At 47.0% G+C, this 21,167-nt stretch overlaps 1 protein-coding gene across 1 annotated transcript in view; it reads right to left on the bottom strand.

Moving 5' to 3' along the window:
- Positions 1–14,136: 14,136 nt before the first annotated feature.
- SORL1 (sortilin related receptor 1) overlaps positions 14,137–21,167 on the bottom strand; it is a 136,518-nt gene continuing 129,487 nt past the window's right edge. Inside the window, exons 47-48 of the mRNA XM_088481813.1 lie at positions 20,011–20,223; positions 14,137–19,774 (exon numbers count right to left, since the gene is read on the bottom strand). Of these exons, the coding sequence (XP_088337939.1) occupies positions 19,704–19,774; positions 20,011–20,223 (284 nt within the window). The 3' untranslated portion in view covers positions 14,137–19,703. The remainder of the gene's footprint in view (positions 19,775–20,010; positions 20,224–21,167) is intronic.

The following is a 21,167-nucleotide window of genomic DNA, read 5'->3' as shown; positions in this document are numbered from 1 at the left end:
TCATACAGGGGACATTGCATAAGGGGCTATAATACAGGGGGCATTGCATAATGGGCTATAATTCAGGAGACATTGCATAATGGGCTATAACACAGGGGGCATTGCATAAAGGGCTATAATACAGGGGCATTGCATAATGGGCTATCATACAGGAGGCATTGCATAATGGGCTATCATACAGGAGGCATTGCATAATGGGCTATCATACAGGAGGCATTGCATAAGGGGCTATCATACAGGGGGCATTGCATAAGGGGCTATCATACAGGGGGCATTGCATAAGGGGCTATCATACAGGGGGCATTGCATAAGGGGCTATCATACAGGGGGCATTGCAAAAGGGGCTATAATACAGGGGGCATTGCATAATGGGCTATAATACAGGAGGCATTGCATAAGGGGCTATAATACAGGAGGCATTGCATAAGGGGCTATAATACAGGGGGCATTGCATAAGGGGCACAACTACAGGGGGCATTGCATAAGGGGCTATAATACAGGGGCATTGCATAAGGGGCTATAATACAGAGGCATTGCATAAGGAGCTATAATACAGGAGGCATTGCATAAGGGGCTATCATACAGGGGGCATTGCATAAGGGGCTATCATACAGGGGGCATTGCATAAGGGGCTATAATACAGGAGGCATTGCATAAGGGGCTATCATACAGGAGGCATTGCATAATGGGCTATAATACAGGGGGCATTGCATAATGGGCTATAATACAGGGGCATTGCATAAGGGGCTATAATACAGGAGGCATTGCATAATGGGCTATCATACAGGAGGCATTGCATAATGGGCTATCATACAGGAGGCATTGCATAATGGGCTATAACACAGGAGGCATTGCATAAGGGGCTATCATACAGGGGCATTGCATAAGGGGCTCTAATTAAGGGGGCAATGCATAATGGGCTCTAATACAGGGGGCATTGCATAAGGGGCTATAATACAGGGGGCATTGCATAAGGGGCTATAATACAGGGGGCATTGCATAAGGGGCTATAATACAGGGGGCATTGCATAAGGGGCACAACTACAGGGGACATTGCATATGGGGCTATAATACAGCGGACATTGCATAAGGGGCTATAATACAGGAGGCATTGCATAAGGGGCTATAATACAGGGGGCATTGCATAAGGGGCTATAATACAGGAGGCATTGCATAAGGGGCTATAATACAGGGGGCATTGCATAAGGGGCTATAATACAGGAGGCATTGCATAAGGGGCTATAATACAGGGGACATTGCATAAGGGGCTATCATACAGGGGGCATTGCATAAGGGGCTATCATACAGGGGGCATTGCATAAGGGGCTATAATACAGGAGGCATTGCATAAGGGGCTATCATACAGGAGGCATTGCATAATGGGCTATAATACAGGGGGCATTGCATAATGGGCTATAATACAGGGGCATTGCATAAGGGGCTATAATACAGGAGGCATTGCATAATGGGCTATCATACAGGAGGCATTGCATAGGGGGCTATCATACAGGAGGCATTGCATAATGGGCTATCACACAGGAGGCATTGCATAAGGGGCTATCATACAGGAGGCATTGCATAATGGGCTATCATACAGGGGGCATTGCATAATGGGCTATCATACAGGGGACATTGCATAAGGGGCTATCATACAGGGGGCATTGCATAATGGGCTATAACTCAGGAGACATTGCATAATGGGCTATAACACAGGGGGCATTGCATAAAGGGCTATAATACAGGGGCATTGCATAATGGGCTATCATACAGGAGGCATTGCATAATGGGCTATCATACAGGAGGCATTGCATAATGGGCTATCATACAGGAGGCATTGCATAAGGGGCTATCATACAGGGGGCATTGCATAAGGGGCTATCATACAGGGGGCATTGCATAAGGGGCTATCATACAGGGGGCATTGCATAAGGGGCTATCATACAGGGGGCATTGCATAATGGGCTATAATACAGGAGGCATTGCATAAGGGGCTATAATACAGGAGGCATTGCATAAGGGGCTATAATACAGGGGGCATTGCATAAGGGGCACAACTACAGGGGGCATTGCATAAGGGGCTATAATACAGGGGCATTGCATAAGGGGCTATAATACAGAGGCATTGCATAAGGGGCTATAATACAGGGGGCATTGCATAAGGGGCTATAATACAGGGGGCATTGCATAAGGGGCTATAATACAGGAGGCATTGCATAATGGGCTATAATACAGGGGGCATTGCATAATGGGATATAATACAGGGGGCATTGCATAATGGGCTATAATACAGGGGACATTGCATAAGGGGCTATAATACAGGGGGCATTGCATAATGGGCTATAATACAGGGGACATTGCATAAGGGGCTATAATACAGGGGGCATTGCATAAGGGGCTATAATACAGGAGGCATTGCATAATGGGCTATAATAGAGGGGGCATTGCATAAGGGGCTATAATACAGGGGGCATTGCATAAGGGGCTATAATACAGGAGGCATTGCATAATGGCCTATAATAGAGGAGGCATTGCATAAGGGGCTATAATACAGGGGACATTGCATAAGGGGCTATAATACAGGGGACATTGCATAAGGGGCTATAATACAGGAGGCATTGCATAATGGGCTATAATACAGGAGGCATTGCATAAGGGGCTATAATGCAGTGGGTATTGCATAAGGGGCTATAATACAGGAGGCATTGCATAAGGGGCTATAATACAGGGGGCATTGCATAAGGGGCTATAATACAGGGGGCATTGCATAAGGGGCTATAATACAGGAGGCATTGCATAAGGGGCTATAATACAGGAGGCATTGCATAATGGGCTATAATACAGGGGGCATTGCATAAGGGGCTATAATACAGGGGGCATTGCATAAGGGGCTGTAATACAGGGGGCATTGCATAAGGGGCTATCATACAGGGGGCATTGCATAAGGGGCTATCATACAGGAGTCATTGCATAAGGGGCTATCATACAGGAGTCATTGCATAAGGGGCTATCATACAGGGGGCATTGCATAAGGGGCTATAATACAGGGGGCATTGCATAAGGGGCTATAATACAGGGGGCATTGCATAAGGGGCTATAATACAGGAGGCATTGCATAAGGGGCTATAATACAGGAGGCATTGCATAATGGGCTATAATACAGGGGGCATTGCATAAGGGGCCATAATACAGGAGGCGTTGCACAATGGGCCATAATACAGGAGGCATTGCACAAGGGGCTATAATACAGGGGGCATTGCATAAGGGGCTATAATACAGGAGGCATTGCATAATGGGCTACTCTCCCGGGACTGCCAGGAGCCTCCTGAAAATTGGGTGTCACTACCTGCACTGCGCAAGAGTAGGCAAGCCCCCTGGAATGGTGGCCGCCCCTGTGCCCAGCGCGAAAGTGGTCGGGCCGGGGTGCGATTTGCGCTGAACCGCGTCATCATAGCTCCGCCCCCTGCTTTATAATGTCGTAATATTGGCATTATAAAGCAGGGGGTGGGGCCGCAATAACATCGGCACGCCTCCGCTCTGCCTACTTAAACCGCCCCCACCCTCCTTTCTGCACCGACACGGAGGGGACTGCCAAAATGTCGCTTAGTATGCTATAATCTATGCTAAAGAGGAGACACCTCAGAACAGAAGAAAAAATAATAATAAATCAGAAATATACATTTATAAAAATTTTTTAATAAAAATCTAATAAACCACAGTTTTCTATTATTCCTTTTCTATAACTGATAACAGGATTTACTTAAAATTCCAACATACGGTAGCAACCTTATGATGGAATTTAAGTAGATTTATAAAGGTTGCTTTAAGTTGCCTACTGTTCTGAAGCTGGTGCCACACAAGCTGTTTTTTAAGGAAAAACTATCTTTTTTTTTTTTTTTTTTTACCTATCAGAAAAACGTCCCTGTAGATCGGTGTTTCCCATGCTCAGTCCTCAAGGCCCACTAACAGTCCAGGTTTTAGTGGTATTCATGTTTGAGCACAGATGGTTAAATCAGAATAACTGAGGTACTAATTAAGACATCTGCGCTTAAGTATGGCTATCCATAAAACCTGGACTGTTAGTGTGCCTTGAGGACCGTGGTTGGGAACCCCTGGTGTAGAAAATATAAGACATTTCTGAGGAGCAATTTCAGATATATATTACAAATACCAGACTTACAAATACCAGACCTGTGCCTGTCACACGAGCAATCAAGCTGCTCCTCTGACACAACCCAGTTTTTACAGCTTTTTAGGCAGCGTTTTTGAAAATCGATCTGAATTATTTTCAGGCTGCTGAGTTTTTCTTTTTTTTCCCCACAGGACGTTGGCCTACGGTACCCATGCATGAAATCTGCTCGTGTGATACCATGGAGGCAAAACCCGGTCATGTTAATAGGACAGAATCCATGAACACATTTATTCCCCCTTGGGGAGATTTTATTTTATTTTTTTAAATATATACCACCGGTCAAAAGTTTTAGAACACTATTTTTCCAGTTCTTGTTTAAACTTAAGCAACCACCAGAGAGAAGTTCTTATGAACCTATGAGTCAAAATTAGAGATGTGCGGTTTGGTTGTGACTTCGGATTTAGTTCGGATTTATCTTATTGGCTAGGGGAGAGCCGGGTAGCCAATATGATGCCAGACATAACCGAGTAAACCGCTCATCTGGAATAAAAATTTTAATCTTCGGTTCTTGCACGCCATTGAGTAGGCAAAAGGACGGTTCCTCAGTATGTGGGGTTTATTAACTAAGCCGCCGCTTCCTGTCATGTTTAATCCCAAACTTTTTAAAAGGATAATGTTTCTAATAGCATAATAATCCATTTTTTGTTATTAAACCCGCTGCCTTTTTTATATCTCGTGCTAAATAATTCCTGTGACCCCCAACTGTCAAACATGGAGGAGCAAGTGTGATGGTCTGACGCTCTTTAGCTGTATCCCAAGCCTATGACTTGCACAGAGTAACTGGCACTCTGGACCAGGGCCGGCTCCAGCGGCTGGTGGGGGGGGTTAGGTTTAGGAACCAGGATGGGAGGTTACGGTTAGGCACCCCTAAGGGAGGGTTAGGGTAGGGGAGGGGAGAGGGTTAGGAATAGTTAGAAACTTACCTTAGTCGGGATCCTGCTGTTCTGCTTTCCGGCGTCGGTATAACATCCGCCGGGCTAACATCCGGTGGTATTTCATACTGATCCCGGGTGAGAAGCCACACCATGTCATGTACATGGGGCCTTTCAGTGTAGCTCATACCTGCTTACTCTCTCGGCCACCCGAAAGAGCTTTAAAGTCTGCCAGAGGCTAACCCGCATCTGCCCAGTGCCGCCTGCTTCCCAAGTGAAGTGGTCTGTCTGGCCGATCATCATAGCCACCCCCACCCCCAGGGGAGGAGCCATGATGACGCAACTGTGCAGTAACATCTGCACCAGGGACGTGCCGTCAGGGTAGGCAGAGCCTCCCCTGTCATACTCCCTGTCAGCCTCACCTCTGCGTAAAAAGCGTAAAAGAGCTAATGGAGGCATGCCTCACTGTGAGGGGGCGTGCCTTGAGCTCTGATGGACACTTCTGATGATCAGGTGACCAGTCCAGAAAGTAGGCATCGGAGACCTAACCATCGGAGCTCAGCAGCAGCAGCAGCACAGAGGAGGGAAGGAAATTGGAATAAGCAGACAGAGGAAATACACAAAGAAGAAAAATGTATGAGGACACGTCAGTAGTAACATGCGCCGCGTTCACCAGCAAACAGTTGATTCAAAATAATGAAGTTGTAAAATTATATAATCAAGGTTAAGATAAAAAAAAACCCCCACAGATTGGTATCCATGTAATTGTTAGAGTATGACATGACTAACGGCCTGATACAGAGATGTACGCTAAACCGATGGTTAGCGCACATCTCTGATGGTTAGAGGACTGCGCATGTGCAGCCCTCCATCTGTGAGTTTTCTGCAGCGTGTGGAAGTCGGAGCCAGTGTGTTCCTGTGCAGCGTTCCCGGAAACGGGAGCGTGTTTCCCTGTTTTCCGGGAGGTATGAGGCCAGAAACGGGGGCGTCGCCCAGTTTTCCGGGAGGTATGAGGCCAGAAACGTGGGGCGTCGCCCAGTTTTCCGGGAGGTATGAGGCCAGAAACGGGGGCATCGCCCAGTTTTCCGGGAGGTATGAGGCCAGAAACGGGGGCGTCGCCCAGTTTTCCGGGAGGTATGAGGCCAGAGTCGGCATCGGTGGACACAGGTTTTCTGGCTTCTCAAGCTGCCAAGACCAGGTCAGACTGTGGCAAGCTTTAACTAGTGCAACCTGGCCAAAGTGGCAACTGATGGCCACAATGGTGATCCCAGGCTGCGACCGCCGCTGCAGCAAGGAGTCGTCTGTTTCCTGCATTTCAGATGGATGGGATTGCACAGACGCTTGTGTGCGGCTCTACACTTCCACTTATCTCTAAATCAGGCCCTAAGGACACATGTATGGCTGTAGCTTTACTGTCACATTGTAGTATATATGTACAATTCATTCTATTCTTGTCATTTATTCCCCCTTTAAATCTTATCGATTGATGGCTAAATATATAGTGGCACCTATACATCCTATCTGATAATTATATCCATTACATATGGTTTGCTTTGCAAATGTTGGGGAGTCCAGTAATAATACCAGCAATGGGCTGTCAGTCATCGTCTGGATAATGTCTACATAACTCAGCCAGGCTTTAATAATGGTATGTGTGGGTGTCATGTAAGAGCAGCTGGATGACTGGGCCGAGAGTGTCGGTGAAATCTCAGAGGGCTAAGCCTTAACCAGGACAGGAGAAGTTAATATACAAGACCCCCCCTCCCTTCTCTCTACCCCAAACACCGCTACCCATGGTCGTCCCCCACCAATATCCCTGCTGCTCGGACCATCAGCTTCAGAATCCATTACAATGCACAAATGATTTGATAACTTTGCTTCCTGGCTCCTAATCTTCAAATGGGGTCTCAAGACCCATTTCTTCCTCATAGCTTTCCAGCGCTCATCCGACCATGCTCCTTCCCTATTATCTACCCTGTCTGCGTCACCCGTTTGTCTGCCCCTCCCCCTTTAGAAAGTCACGAGCAGGGCCCTCTTCCTTCACGTGCTTCTTCTTCTTCCCTTACTTACACTACCATTTACTGCTGACTCCCCACAACGGCACCTATAGGCAGGTATCCACTACTACATATACAAACGAGAGCACGATTACGACATTGCAATCGTGCTTTCCTTTGTATATCTACGGATGTGCCTAGACTGAACGTTCACTCGTTAAGTCCAGGTACATCCATCATCCCCGCACATGCTGAACCTGATGGGATCGTCAGGTTGACCAGCATGTGCGGGCGATGTCGGAAGCGACCAGCGTGCACGCGTATCGCTGGTCGCTTTCGACCAAAACATGCCCGATTTGCAAGCGATTGCACGACGTCATTATCGTGCAATCACTTGCTAAAATCGCCTAATGGATACCCCCCCTTAACACTTGGATGCGGACACCCCGCTGCTTACTTTAGTGTTGTGCAGCAATGTGTATAATCCATGTCTTGGTCCTGCATTGTTTGTATGGTTTTTTCTTGTTCGCTTATTTATGTAGTGTGTTAGGCGCTGCAAAAGCCTTGTGGCACCATGTAAAGGATAATAATAAATTACCCAGACATGCATGCCTAGTCTCAGCTGAGCCGGTCACTTCCACTCTGATACCTTAGTTCTCTATGTTTCCTCCCCATTGCATAATGCAGCGTGCGGTCATAGTCACAGATTCCATGTCTCCTGTATCTACAGCCCCTGTAATTAGGGCGTCATTTGTCTTCTAACCTGCAAATCCCAGAGATGAGAATGATGCACCTGTGACCTGCCCCCATCACTGGGATTATTATTCCCACCAAGCACAAACGTGTTGCATTAAGAGGGTGATGATACTTTGTTTCACGTTATTTGCCTGTATCGGTGGCCTTGTGATCTGAGGGGTTCGGGGACAAGCCGGTACACGCATGTAAAGGATGTATGCGGATACTGGAGCACACGGGAGGGGCTGCTGTCACTTTCCAGGCGATCTGCCCCTTTAAGACTATAGACTGCGACACCTCAGATGAACTTCACTGCAGACAGCGAAAAAAAAAAAACCCACGAGCTGCTGGCTCTGCTGCTGCATTGCCATTATTCATGATGTCATTATCCAGGTGTCAGCTTGCAGGAGAGAGACTCCGGCTTGTTGCTAGGGCATGAAGGGAACACTCGTACGCCATTGGTTTTTCTATTTCTCCGCATGAACCAATGGCTTGCAATCAGCAGGGAACAGCAGAAAAGCAAATTCTTTTCCTCCTTTTACTGGGACAAAAAAAAACCGCATTGCCAGCATCCAGGGCTATGGGCGGTGGGGGCACTGCGCTCCTGTGCGGCTTCCACGGGGGGCCGACGCAAAGACCTGCCCGGCATAGTCCAACAAAAGAAAGCCCAGGGGCAGAGGAAGTAACCAGATCCACGTCCGACAAGTGCCATCAAGGGACAGTGCAAGATGAAACCAGGGAGGGACGAAAGTTTTAGCACTTAAAGGGAGAGCACGGGAAATGACATAACCAAAACTCGCACACCGTACAGGATAACCTGACTTCGGCATTATTCACGGACGCTGTTAGATGGCGCCTTTGGGGTGTACCCACTTCCATGCCAGGCCCTTAAAGCTCCCTTCCGCAGGCGTGACGCGCCAGCAGTACAGAGGCGGGGAGCGGCTCTACGGCTCAGAGACCGGGGACCTGTTTGGAAATAAAAATCTGTCGCCGTTTGATTACAATCACTGCGATAAAGAGATTTGTCGACAAAATGTAGGTTACAAAAATAAAATTTTTTTACCAATCCAGCTGGGAGAACAAGGGGTAATGTAGCGCATGGCTGGGGAATGGGCAGTCCTGGACTTCACTTCCATTCAGTAAAAAAACTAAAATGAATAAGGCCCAATTCTGAGCGGCACGCAGGCACGGCTTTATGTTAATGCCGCGGCCAATTTCTTCAAAACTGAGGCATCAAATGACTGCGCCTCGTGGCGGCGCAAATCTGTTTCGGTGCACCATCATCGGGCACATGATCGAAACTTGCCCCAGCTCTATGGCAGGTGAGGATTCTCCGTCTATTTTGTCCGGTGTGTCTCGGTGCGGCAACAGTTGGGGCGCAGGCGCAGTACTCAGAGCATCGGCCATCTTCGCTCATATTGGCATCGCGAATCAATCAGGCCCAGAGTGTTATGGAGCATACACACGGTCAGATTTGTCAGATGAACGACTGAACAATTTGATGAACGGTTTGAACTATGAACGATTTTTGACTGCATTAAAATGAATGGAATCGTCCAAATCTGACTGAGTATGAAACTATATAATGCCACACTATCAATCACACTATATATACACACGTATATATTAGTGTGTATGTGATATATGTATAAAAAAAAAAAAACAGAAAACTCAGCACTCACCATAATGTATAAATAAATAATGGGGTTTTGGTTCATGGATTGATCAATGCATTTAAGCCTGCAGCCCACATCACGGGTCCCCACTTCTCTGCAGGTCCTACACTATCTGTCACACTGGTGGAAACCTGGTAGTTGCTATCACAGAGTTTACACTGAAAACATGTTACCTGGTTTAGAGCTCACCTGCCAACTAACTTATGGCTTTTCAAGGCAAGGCAGTCACCAAACATAGCTTCTAACATACTACCAAAAAGGCAGCTGACACAGGTTATTATAAACGAGTTTGCACATGGGGTGCATGAGAAATATATACAGATATATTTATATATGTTTATATAGCAATATTGCTCAGCAGTCTCAAGGTTACAGATGCTGGGATGCTCCTGTAGAAGCTAGCGCAGGTTCACTTCCATCCACTGACAAATGTCCACATATATAGAGGACGACACTCGCCAGTCTTGTTGGGAGCAAAGAACATCTCTTTATTCGTCCTTATGTTCAAAATGCAGCATGTACAGCCGACATTTCGGTCCTAGCATGGACCTTAATCATGGCACACCTCAATCCATCGTCCGCCAGGTCCGGATGCTGTCTAAGCTGGACCCGTCTCTTGCAATGTACCAAGCATTCTGATAGCGCCACGTTTTTCAGCAGTAACCCAGTACGCTTGGACTTACCAGCTCATCCACCCACCAGGATACACTAAAGGCTATAATAAAAGCCATCATAAATAGTGCCACCTCTTCCTCGCTGCTATGTACTGCTGGCACTATGTAGACTATTTTCCTTAATCTTTCTATGGTCACGGGCTCTCTGGGACATGGCTTCCTGATCTCTGCCCTGGACCAACCTTACATTGTGACACTCATCACAAAAGCCTTTGGCTCGTTGCATGTGCAGTGCGGCTTCTTGCCCTCTGAGGCTCCTATCACTTTTTCCCAGGCCACCATGTAAGCTGTCCATGTCTTTCGCTCCAGAGACCTCTCCACCATCCATTTAGACCCAGCTTGACTACAGCTGCATCTTCATTCACGTAACGTTTTTTGCGTTGGCGTGATTTCGATTTAGTATTTTTGTTGGAGTACATGAAATGCCAGCGCATTCACCCATACAAAGTCTGCATGTACTTACTGTGTATGATCTTTCTAATCTGGTAGGAAGCTGGGGTTCCTTAGGCGATTATCTCCTACAAACGGAATTACACTATACCAGAGGTTCCCAAACGCGGTCCTGATTAAGTCACCTGTGGTCAAGCATGACTATCATTTAAACCTGGACTGTTAGGGTGCCTTGAGGACCTAGTTCGGGAACGTCTGCACTATAATGCTGTTTTCCCTTTCTTATGGCGCAAATGTTGTACAGATCCAATGTTAGGAACCATCTCATAGAGAAGCTTAAAGACCCACATTCCAAGTGACCCCCATTTGGGTTTTCTGTAAGCATGAAGTCATAAGGGGAGTTTTCCTGCTGGTAATTTTGGGACTATTCTATTTGGATTTACAAGGACAGTTACCATCATTTCCATTTTTATCTCCTCACTTGGGATATATTAAGTGTCAAAATTGTAATGGTCTATGTTGCTTTATCATCTTTTTTTATGTATGAAAAAACACGAGTATGAAGCGACAACAATCTTAAAATTTCAGTACCAAATTATTACCCGCAAACATCATTTTCTGTTATTCTTAACATTCTCTTAAAAACCTATTATTTTAATTTTATCCCCATAGTTTACAGAATTTTGGACAACTTGACAAATCTACTGTAAAATTATTATTTTTGGAACAAAACGGTCACGTTCCGGCAATGCTGACCCTCTGCCGAGGTATTGGAAGACGAGGACCCAGGTTGGGAAAGGAACAGGAGACAAGGGGCCTGGATAAATGACTTCCTCATCCACTAGTATCGGATGTTGGCTAGACCTGACCAAAAGTGCGGAATGTAACTTACTGTGAGGTGTCCACCAGTGACCCCTCCATGCAGGATTTGGGCTTAAGCTGCACCCAGCAAGCAGGTCGCCTGATACCTTTGGTCAGGTATCCGGAGCAAGTGGGAAATGGAAGAACACTTATCACAGGGAAAGCATACTGGAAGTGTGTACTGGGGTGATGTATTGAGTACACAGTCTGTTTATCCAGACGCAGGGCAGACACAGGAGAATGGCACTAGGAGATAGTACATCATCAAAGTACACATACTGTGGCTTCAGACGCAGAACTGGCACAAGAGAATGGTATGAAGAGATGGTACTTTGATAACGTACAGTGTGGCTTCAGCTGCGGAGATAGCACAGGCGAGGACTCTAGGAGATTGTACAGCCATGGCCAAAAGTTGTGAGAATGACACAAGTATTGGTTTTCACAAAGTTTGCGACCTCTGTGTTTTTAGACCTTTTTGTCAGATATTACTATGGTATACTGAGGTAACATTACAGCATGACATAAGTGTCAGATGTTACTATGGTATACTGAGGTAACATTACATAAGTGTCAGATGTTACTATGGTATACTGAGGTAACATTACATAAGTGTCAGATGTTACTATGGTATACTGAGGTAACATTACATAAGTGTCAGATGTTACTATGGTATACTGAGGTAACATTACATAAGTGTCAGATGTTACTATGGTATACTGAGGTAACATTACATAAGTGTCAGATGTTACTATGGTATACTGAGGTAACATTACAGCATTATATAAGTGTGATATGTTACTATGGTATACTGAGGTAACATTACAGCATTACATAAGTGTCAGATGTTACTATGGTATACTGAGGTAACATTACAGCATTACATAAGTGTCAGATGTTACTATGGTATACTGAGGTAACATTACAGCATTATATAAGTGTGATATGTTACTATGGTATACTGAGGTAACATTACAGCATTACATAAGTGTCAGATGTTACTATGGTATACTGAGGTAACATTACAGCATTACATACGTGTCAGATGTTACCAAGGTATACTGAGGTAACATTACAAGCATTACATAAGTGTCAGAGGCTTTTATTGACAATTACATTAAGTTTAGCAAAGAGTCAATATTTGCAGCGTTAACCCTTCTTTTTCAAGACCTCTGTAATTCGCCCTGGCATGCTGTCAATCAACTTCTGGGCCACATACTGACTGATGGCCGCCCATTCTTGCCTAATCAATGCTTGGAGTTTGTCAGAATTTGTGGGGTTTTGTTTGTACACCCGCCTCTTGAGGATTGATGACAAGTTCTCATTGGGATTAGGGTCTGGGGAGTTACCTGGCCATGGACCCAAAATTTTGATGTTTTGTTCCCCGAGCCACTTAGTTATCACTTTTGCCTTATGGCAAGGTGCTCCATCATGCTGGAAAAGGCATTTTTCCTCACCAAACTGTTCTTGGATGGTTGGGAGAAGTTGCTCTTGGAGGATGTTTTGGTACCATTCTTTATTCATGGCTGTGTTCTTAGGCAAAATTGTGAGTGATCCCACTCCCTTGGCTGAGAAGCAACCCCACACATCAATGGTCTCAGGATGCTTTACTGTTGGCATGACACAGGATGAAGACTTTTGGAGGATGGCCTGGTGTCAAGAAGGGCAGCAAAGAAGCCACTTCTCTCCAGGAAATACATCAGGGACAGACTGATTTTCTGCAATAAGTACAGGGATTGGACTGCTGAGGACTGGGGTGAAAGTTATTTTCTCTGATGAATCCCCTTTCAGATTGTTTGGGGCATCTGGAAAAACACTTGTCCGGAGAAGGAAAGGTGAGCGCTACCATCCGTCCTGTGTCATGCCAACAGTAAAGCATCCTGAGACCATTCATGTAAGGGGTTGCTTCTCAGCCAAGGGAGTGGGCTCACTCACAATTGTGCCTAAGAACACGGCAGCATGGCCCTCGCTAACTATAATCGCTTGTCAGACCTGAATGCAGGGCCGTCTGAGGATGTCACAGGGAGCACGCATCGTCCGTGACATAGCAGGTACACAGTAGACGATGTGCCCGATATGTCGCTCCAATCCGCCGGATCAGACGACACATTGTCTAGTGTAGGGGTGGGCAATATGCGGTCCCCAGCTGTTGTAGGACTACACATCCAAGCATGCCCTGCCACAGTTTTGCCATTTGACCATGCTAAAACTGTTGCAAGGCATGCTGGAACGTGTAGTTCAACAACTGGATTGTCCGCATACTGCCCACCCCTGGTCTAGTGTGTACCAGACATAACTCAACTGCTCATACCAACGTTTCGTTGCCTTGTTGGACCAAGAAGCCTTTAAAACCGGCCTGAGAGATGCCCCAGGTGTGACAAAATAAACTTAAAAGGATAGTGGTTGTCTTAGCAACACCAGCAATAGGGGCATCCACATGAGGCGAGTGCTCTCATTGATGAGCCTATTAAATGGCTGTTTCTCTGGTTCCTAATAGTTGTGTTAGCAGCAGCAGGCCCACTAAGATATGAAGACATCTGCACCTACAGATGTGTCCTCATACACTATTGCTGCCGTCGCGGCAAACAGCCCTTCTCGGCGCACAAGGCCCAATACGACCGCTTGCCCCACGCGTATTTTTCACCCGAAAACGAATCTTCGTCACCATCAGATGTACAGTCCCCCTCCTTTATATCACTCAAAGAACATGGAAATAAAAAAAATAAATATAAAAAAAGAGGCAGATTGAGTCAAATAAATTTTATTGCAGAGGAAAATAAAATGACAACGAAAAGATTTAATGCAAAATTGTGCAAACGGTACATATCTCTCACCACGTGTGTGGCGCTGAACACACGCACAATTCCATTTAAATGCAAAAATGTCCAGGCAAGATAATCCCCGTAGTGAGGACGGAACGGTGCGATGCAGATTATGGCGTGTGGGAAATACCTGTTATAGCTCGCTCTCACAGGCAATGTGTCATGTTCCCATACATTGAGAATAGTTTTACGCAAGTCTGTAAATGTAGTTTTTTCTGTATTTTTAAAAGATCAAAAGGTCTGATGTAAACACACACACATAGCGCTATCAGACAAATGTAGTAGGCTTCCCTTCACCATCCAAAAGCAGTATTTAAATTGGCAATCTACACAGGTCATTAATATTCATATCCAATATAAAGACAAAAGCAGGTTCTACAATACAGGGCGCGGGGGAGCCTCATTTATAAAAGGTGTGGAACGCGCAGGAAGCAGTTCTGAGACACAGAAGGCGTTTGTAGTGCTGCTTAGTTACATGGATATAAGAGGTGCAGACTCCCTTACTGGAATGTAATGTATACTGGGCGCCATAGGGCACAGACCAGCATTCAGTGTTATGGCACGAGGGGTCCCTATAATATTGCTGCAGTGCTGAAGATCATGAAGTGAGACATAACATCAGTCATTGTGCAAAAACAAAAAGTCACTGAAATATATCGTACATACACTGTGATCCCCCCCCAACCCCACGTCCAGAATATTATTCATTTATAAAGTGTGAGATTGTCCTTAGAATGCTCAACACGTTCACTCTAAAGAAATCTAGTGCATGAGGGGAGCAGGAGGATGTGCCGCCCTCCCGCACAGAGACCGGGGGATGTGGGCCGCCCTCCCGCACAGAGACCGGGGGATGTGGGCCGCCCTCCCGCACAGAGACCGGGGGGAGGCGCCACGCTCCCGCACAGAGACCGGGGGGAGGCGCCACGCTCCCGCACAGAGACCGGGGGATGTGGGCCGCCCTCCCGCACAGAGACCGGGGGATGTGCCGCGCCAAGGCAGGGGGATGTACCGGGCTCCTGCACAGTGACAGGGGGATGTACCGCGTCCTCTGCACCGAGGAGAGGGATCCCCACACCAAGGCAGGAGGATGTACCGGGCTCCTGCACAGTGACAGGGGGATGTACCGCGTCCTCTGCACCGAGGAGAGGGATCCCCACACCAAGGCAGGAGGATGTACCGGGCTCCTGCACAGTGACAGGGGGATGTACCGCGTCCTCTGCACCGAGGAGAGGGATCCCCACACCAAGGCAGGAGGATGTACCGGGCTCCTGCACAGTGACAGGGGGATGTACCGCGTTCTCTGCACCGAGGAGAGGGATCCCCACACCAAGGCAGGAGGATGTACCGGGCTCCTGCACAGTGACAGGGGGATGTACCGCGTTCTCTGCACCGAGGAGAGGGATCCCCACACCAAGGCAGGAGGATGTACCGGGCTCCTGCACAGTGACAGGGGGATGTACAGCGTCCCCTGCACAGAGGAGAGGGATCCCCACACCGAGGCAGGGGGATGTACCGGGCTCCTGCACAGTGACAGGGGGATGTACAGCGTCCCCTGCACAGAGGAGAGGGATCCCCACACCGAGGCAGGGGGATGTACCGGGCTCCTGCACAGTGACAGGGGGATGTACCGCGTTCCCTGCACCGAGGAGAGGGATCCCCACACCAAGGCAGGAGGATGTACCGGGCTCCTGCACAGTGACAGGGGGATGTACCGCGTCCTCTGCACCGAGGAGAGGGATCCCCACACCAAGGCAGGAGGATGTACCGGGCTCCTGCACAGTGACAGGGGGATGTACCGCGTCCTCTGCACCGAGGAGAGGGATCCCCACACCAAGGCAGGAGGATGTACCGGGCTCCTGCACAGTGACAGGGGGATGTACCGCGTCCTCTGCACCGAGGAGAGGGATCCCCACACCAAGGCAGGAGGATGTACCGGGCTCCTGCACAGTGACAGGGGGATGTACCGCGTCCTCTGCACCGAGGAGAGGGATCCCCACACCAAGGCAGGAGGATGTACCGGGCTCCTGCACAGTGACAGGGGGATGTACCGCGTTCTCTGCACCGAGGAGAGGGATCCCCACACCGAGGCAGGGGGATGTACCGGGCTCCTGCACAGTGACAGGGGGATGTACCGCGTTCCCTGCACCGAGGAGAGGGATCCCCACACCGAGGCAGGGGGATGTACCGGGCTCCTGCATAGTGACAGGGGGATGTACCGCGTTCTCTGCACCGAGGAGAGGGATCCCCACACCGAGGCAGGGGGATGTACCGGGCTCCTGCATAGTGACAGGGGGATGTACCGCGTTCCCTGCACCGAGGAGAGGGATCCCCACACCGAGGCAGGGGGATGTACCGGGCTCCTGCACAGTGGCAGGGGGATGTACCGCGTTCCCTGCACCGAGGAGAGGGATCCCCACACCGAGGTAGGGGGTTGCACCGCATGCCACTTCACACTTGCCCTCATGCCATGGCTCCATTACGGTACCGGAGGAGCACTTGGCCCTATTTAGACGCTGGTAATTTAGGGGTATATTATGATTTCCAGAAAAACAAAAGCAGCTGTGTCCATAGCACAGTGGGAAAGTAGTAACTTCTTACACTCGGCTATATTGCCCAACACCACATTTATACAGAAGTGGCGCATACACACACACAGACACACAACACAGATTCATCCAGGTAAATGACAAAGATGTATGAAAAGGTGAACAGATCCTCCGATCACACAATTACTCTTAAATTACCAACCACAACACTCAGAAAGCGCCCCGCTCCTGCATCACACGGGCTTGGCACAAACGCTACATTCCTGAGATTTACAGCCCTGATTCAAAGGATTCCTGTATGCCCAACATAGTCAGGACATTATAGGCTCACTTATCGAGAGTCCTATTATTTAGGTCACAAGCTCAGGGTTGTGGGGGGGACCCCCAACCCAACCTACATCAGTCATGTGACTATAATGGGGCAGCCTCCAGCAGTCATGTGACTAAGAACCGAAGGGGCAGCCTCCAGCAGTCATGTGACCATTTCATTTAAACATTATGAACATGTGAAACAAATTCTGAGGATTGCAAATTATATATATATTATATTACATATATTTATTTTGTGGTGTTCTACATTTCAGGGGGAGGACCAGCTTTTAGTACAAATACAAACCTTTACTTGTAAGCGGCCAATCGCAACCAGAAACTTACAGCCTACAGGTAAAAGTAAATACATTAACCCAGGGGCGTACCTCGTGTGGGTAAAGATATGGGAAAGGTTGGCAGGCAACAGAACACAAGCAATGACCGTGTTTCTGATGGAGGAGGAGGAGGAGGACACCAGCTAACTAGCAGGTCTTCCATAAGAGTCATATATACACATAATCGGGGGAAGGGGGGTTCACTGGCCATAACGTAGCTGGACAGGAGCAGACCCCCACGGGTCTTGCTCAGTAACATGCAACATTAACTCGTATAGTCCATAAAATCACAGTGAGGAAGAGGGTGAGAAGCACAAGGTGCAGAGACCACGTCACATATAGCACATTAAAAAAATAAAATCACAATAATATACATTCTTTATAAGCGACAATCCTGAATCCTCAGATTACATGGTGTCGTACAATGCCATAAAAATATACACAAGAGGCAACATTCTATTCTCAAACTAGTCTCTATAAAATGAGTGCAGCACGGGACATTTACAATGTCAGTCACTGAGTGAAGACTTCATGTGTACTCAACAAGCGGGAGGGGGGGGGAAGGTGTCACACGCAGCTGGGAGAGGAGACCATGGTCCTTCCCTAAATGCTGGTCGTACCTCACATTACAGAACTGTGTCATGCACATTTTTATATGGCATCGCGATTTGTTCCCCTATGGCCAACAGACATCACACAGCTGCTCTGGGACAGGCAAAGTGGGGAATGGTCACAGGCTGGCTTTGCACGTCAAAGACCTGTCCCATTGAGAAGCTATGCTCCGGGTGAGGTACTAGTTTAAGTTGTGTAAGGAGGACTTTAAAATCAGAGATCCCCTTAGTAATCTGGGGTTAATAGACTAAACCAATGAACAAATGAACTTCGTTAAGTCAGCAGTGGTTGAAAGTTATTATTTAAAGGGGTTCTCCACCCAAAGTGTATAGATTTACTATGTGGCGGGTAGGTATGTGAAAACAAGATTTGCATTATATGCTCTGGCACATTACCGACTCCTCTCCACCACGGCAAGCCGGTTATGGCACTGAGGTTGCCGGTACTGTGCATGACAAAGTAACCTGAATGCACTCTCTCATTTGTAGTATACCGCAACAAATTTTCATTTGTAATGGCTATAGCAAGAGCGGCAGCTGACAATACTTATAAAAAAAAAAAAAAAAAAAAAAAAAAGCTGCCAGAATGCCAGGTAGAGCTGCAGCTGCCAGAATGAGCCGCAGCGAAGAGGAACTGCAATGCTACCGGAGACCAGATTGTGAAAAATAAGTGCACATTAAATAGTGAAATGTTGAAATGTCGTGTGAGGGTGCTTTCTAAAAACAAATCCCACCCTCCAGCCACTTCATTGACACGTGTACTTCAGTGGTGTGAAAGCTCGTCAGTCGCTGTGGCCAAAGTGCAGGAGAAATTTAGCGCGCGATCTACCCAGAGTCTTGAATAACCAACCAGATTTAAGGAAAAGCTACATACACTAAGAGCGATTTGGCTGCTGGAAATGGCAGACTTTCTTTTTAAAGTGCTATCTCTCCATTTACATTGATATCACAAGGCCAGTATCTTATAGTGATGTCCAGAGAAAAGATTTGAAAAGTTGTTTTGCAGCTAAACACAGTCTAACATTTCCTAAATACCCGTCAGCCCAGACATAAGACGGCGACGCAGTGCGGGCTGTTTTTCCCCCCCCACATATATAAATAGAAAAGAAAAGCGATCTTCAGATTTGTAAATCTTACACACATGTATCCCACAGCCAGCAAATATAGTCCTAAAATGATCACGTTAACCTCTTCAGCTCTGCCACCCTGCAATCAAAAATCTATACAATGCTACGAGCCTCGAGTTCAACGAGACGGCCATTCCGATTATGCGAGTCGTACACTGCGCAGTCGCCTATACCCAGAGTCTTGCGAGCAGTCAGTAAGGCACCTCAGGGACAGCTGTAACGGGGGGTCTCGTAACCTAAAGATGGCCGCATTGTGAGAATAGGCTCTACACAAGGCAAACGGGCAGGTGGTGAGGGGTAGGGACTATCCTCTGGGCTGAAGGGGTTAAATGCCGATTAAAAGAACCTTTAGTATTTGGTTAAACATTATTTTGCATTTCACAGTTGAGTACTACAAAGTTTCTTTTTTTTTTTTCTTGGCCCATATAAAAATAACATTGCAACTCAAAGTGCATTTGAAAAAATAAAAACTGAAAATAAAAACAAGGAAACAAATTCAGTATTCCCTGGAAAATAAAATATATACATCATTTGGTTTTCACCCGGGAGAGAAAAACGAGCTTCAGGCTATCACCATAGGGACATCATCTGAAAAGCCGGTTATCATGGGAGCGTCGTCGTCATCGTCATCACCTGAGATCAAGCAGAGAGAATGCAACATTATAACCCGCAAGGGGAAAATCCCACAGACACTGCAACAAGCGCCATTTCCAGTGACCTGAGAATAACGTGTATGGGCCTGCACCAATTGCTCCCATACCGTTTAGCAGATCATCCTAACTCACCATCGAGGTTTATGTTGAAAATAAAAGTAATGTACAAGCTATATTTCATACAAGAGTGAGCAAGTGAGAACCGTTTAGCCTTACCTATGTCGTCCCCAGAGGAGAAGATGGCTGACCCAAGGCGCGAGCTGTAGTGGCTGTTTGCAAACGCTGTGAAACTGTTCTGAAGTCTCCGATGTCGCACGTACAATATGATGAAACCGCAGCCTGTGGCTACTAGTAGCAAGAACAAAACTGGGACGACTATAGCGGCCACATCAGTGGACTGGACACCTCTGGAGGGCAAGGCGTCCAATTCTGAAAAAGACGAACGTAAAATATATTCAACCATTTATCAACTTTAGGAAATAAAACGCATAGAAATGTGACACAAAATTAGGTTACGAATAAAACCACCTATTTAGAATCAAGAAACGGTAACACCACCGCCATGAGAAAGCCTTCTGGCTCACGGGCGTAGGTACATCTGGATCAAGCGTACCATTAATAGGATTACAACTGGATTTTTGTGCACTGGAAATAGTTTTCTTTGGCACAAACGATGGAGTGTAGAGGCACCAGGCAGGGGTTTGGCACTTCCAATTTACTTCGGTCTGAAACTCATTCCCGTCAACATCCCCTTTGAGAGAGCGTGAGTAGGAGGGTGGACATTCTTCAGGAGTGTCCTCAAATGGATCCAAAGTAGTAATCCACTGGGCAATGGTTTTCTTCAACACAAGTCAACCTCTCTTGTGGGCATCATGAGAACCAAGCTCTTCCGTTTTCCTACACCCAAGAGGCCCATTAGCATGAACCTTCAGAGTCCTAAACACAATGCCAAGATCACAATGCCCTAATGTAAATCAAACCTTGAAAAAACCTTAGGACACAGTGAAGCCATTTTTTCTCTCTAATGAGATGTGGACATCTGTAATACCATCAAGATGGAGTACAAGATGCCAAGCAGTTATATGGAGGGACGTGTGGTGGCGGCTGTACAGGCCTAACTCTCAGCAAGTGGTGTAGTGCCATACCCTTGAAAGACGACAGAGCTGAAATGAAGTCTTCTCCTGGATTTTCATACCCAAACAGATAGCTGCTCGAGAGCCAATAGAGACTTTTCTTTTTATTCTGTGCAACAAGCCAACAAGTCTATCTCGCCTCGATGCAAGAACACTCTCCACTGTTCAAACTGGATAACCCAAAAGAAACTAAATTGATAGTTGCTGATCCACCCATGAGATTCAGTACGGCAACTTTAC

This window comes from Taudactylus pleione, unplaced genomic scaffold (assembly GCF_031769625.1).
Source record: "Taudactylus pleione unplaced genomic scaffold, aTauple2 ptg000278l, whole genome shotgun sequence".
NCBI lineage: Eukaryota > Metazoa > Chordata > Amphibia > Anura > Myobatrachidae > Taudactylus > Taudactylus pleione.
This window is presented reverse-complemented; position numbering and strand designations above follow the sequence as displayed.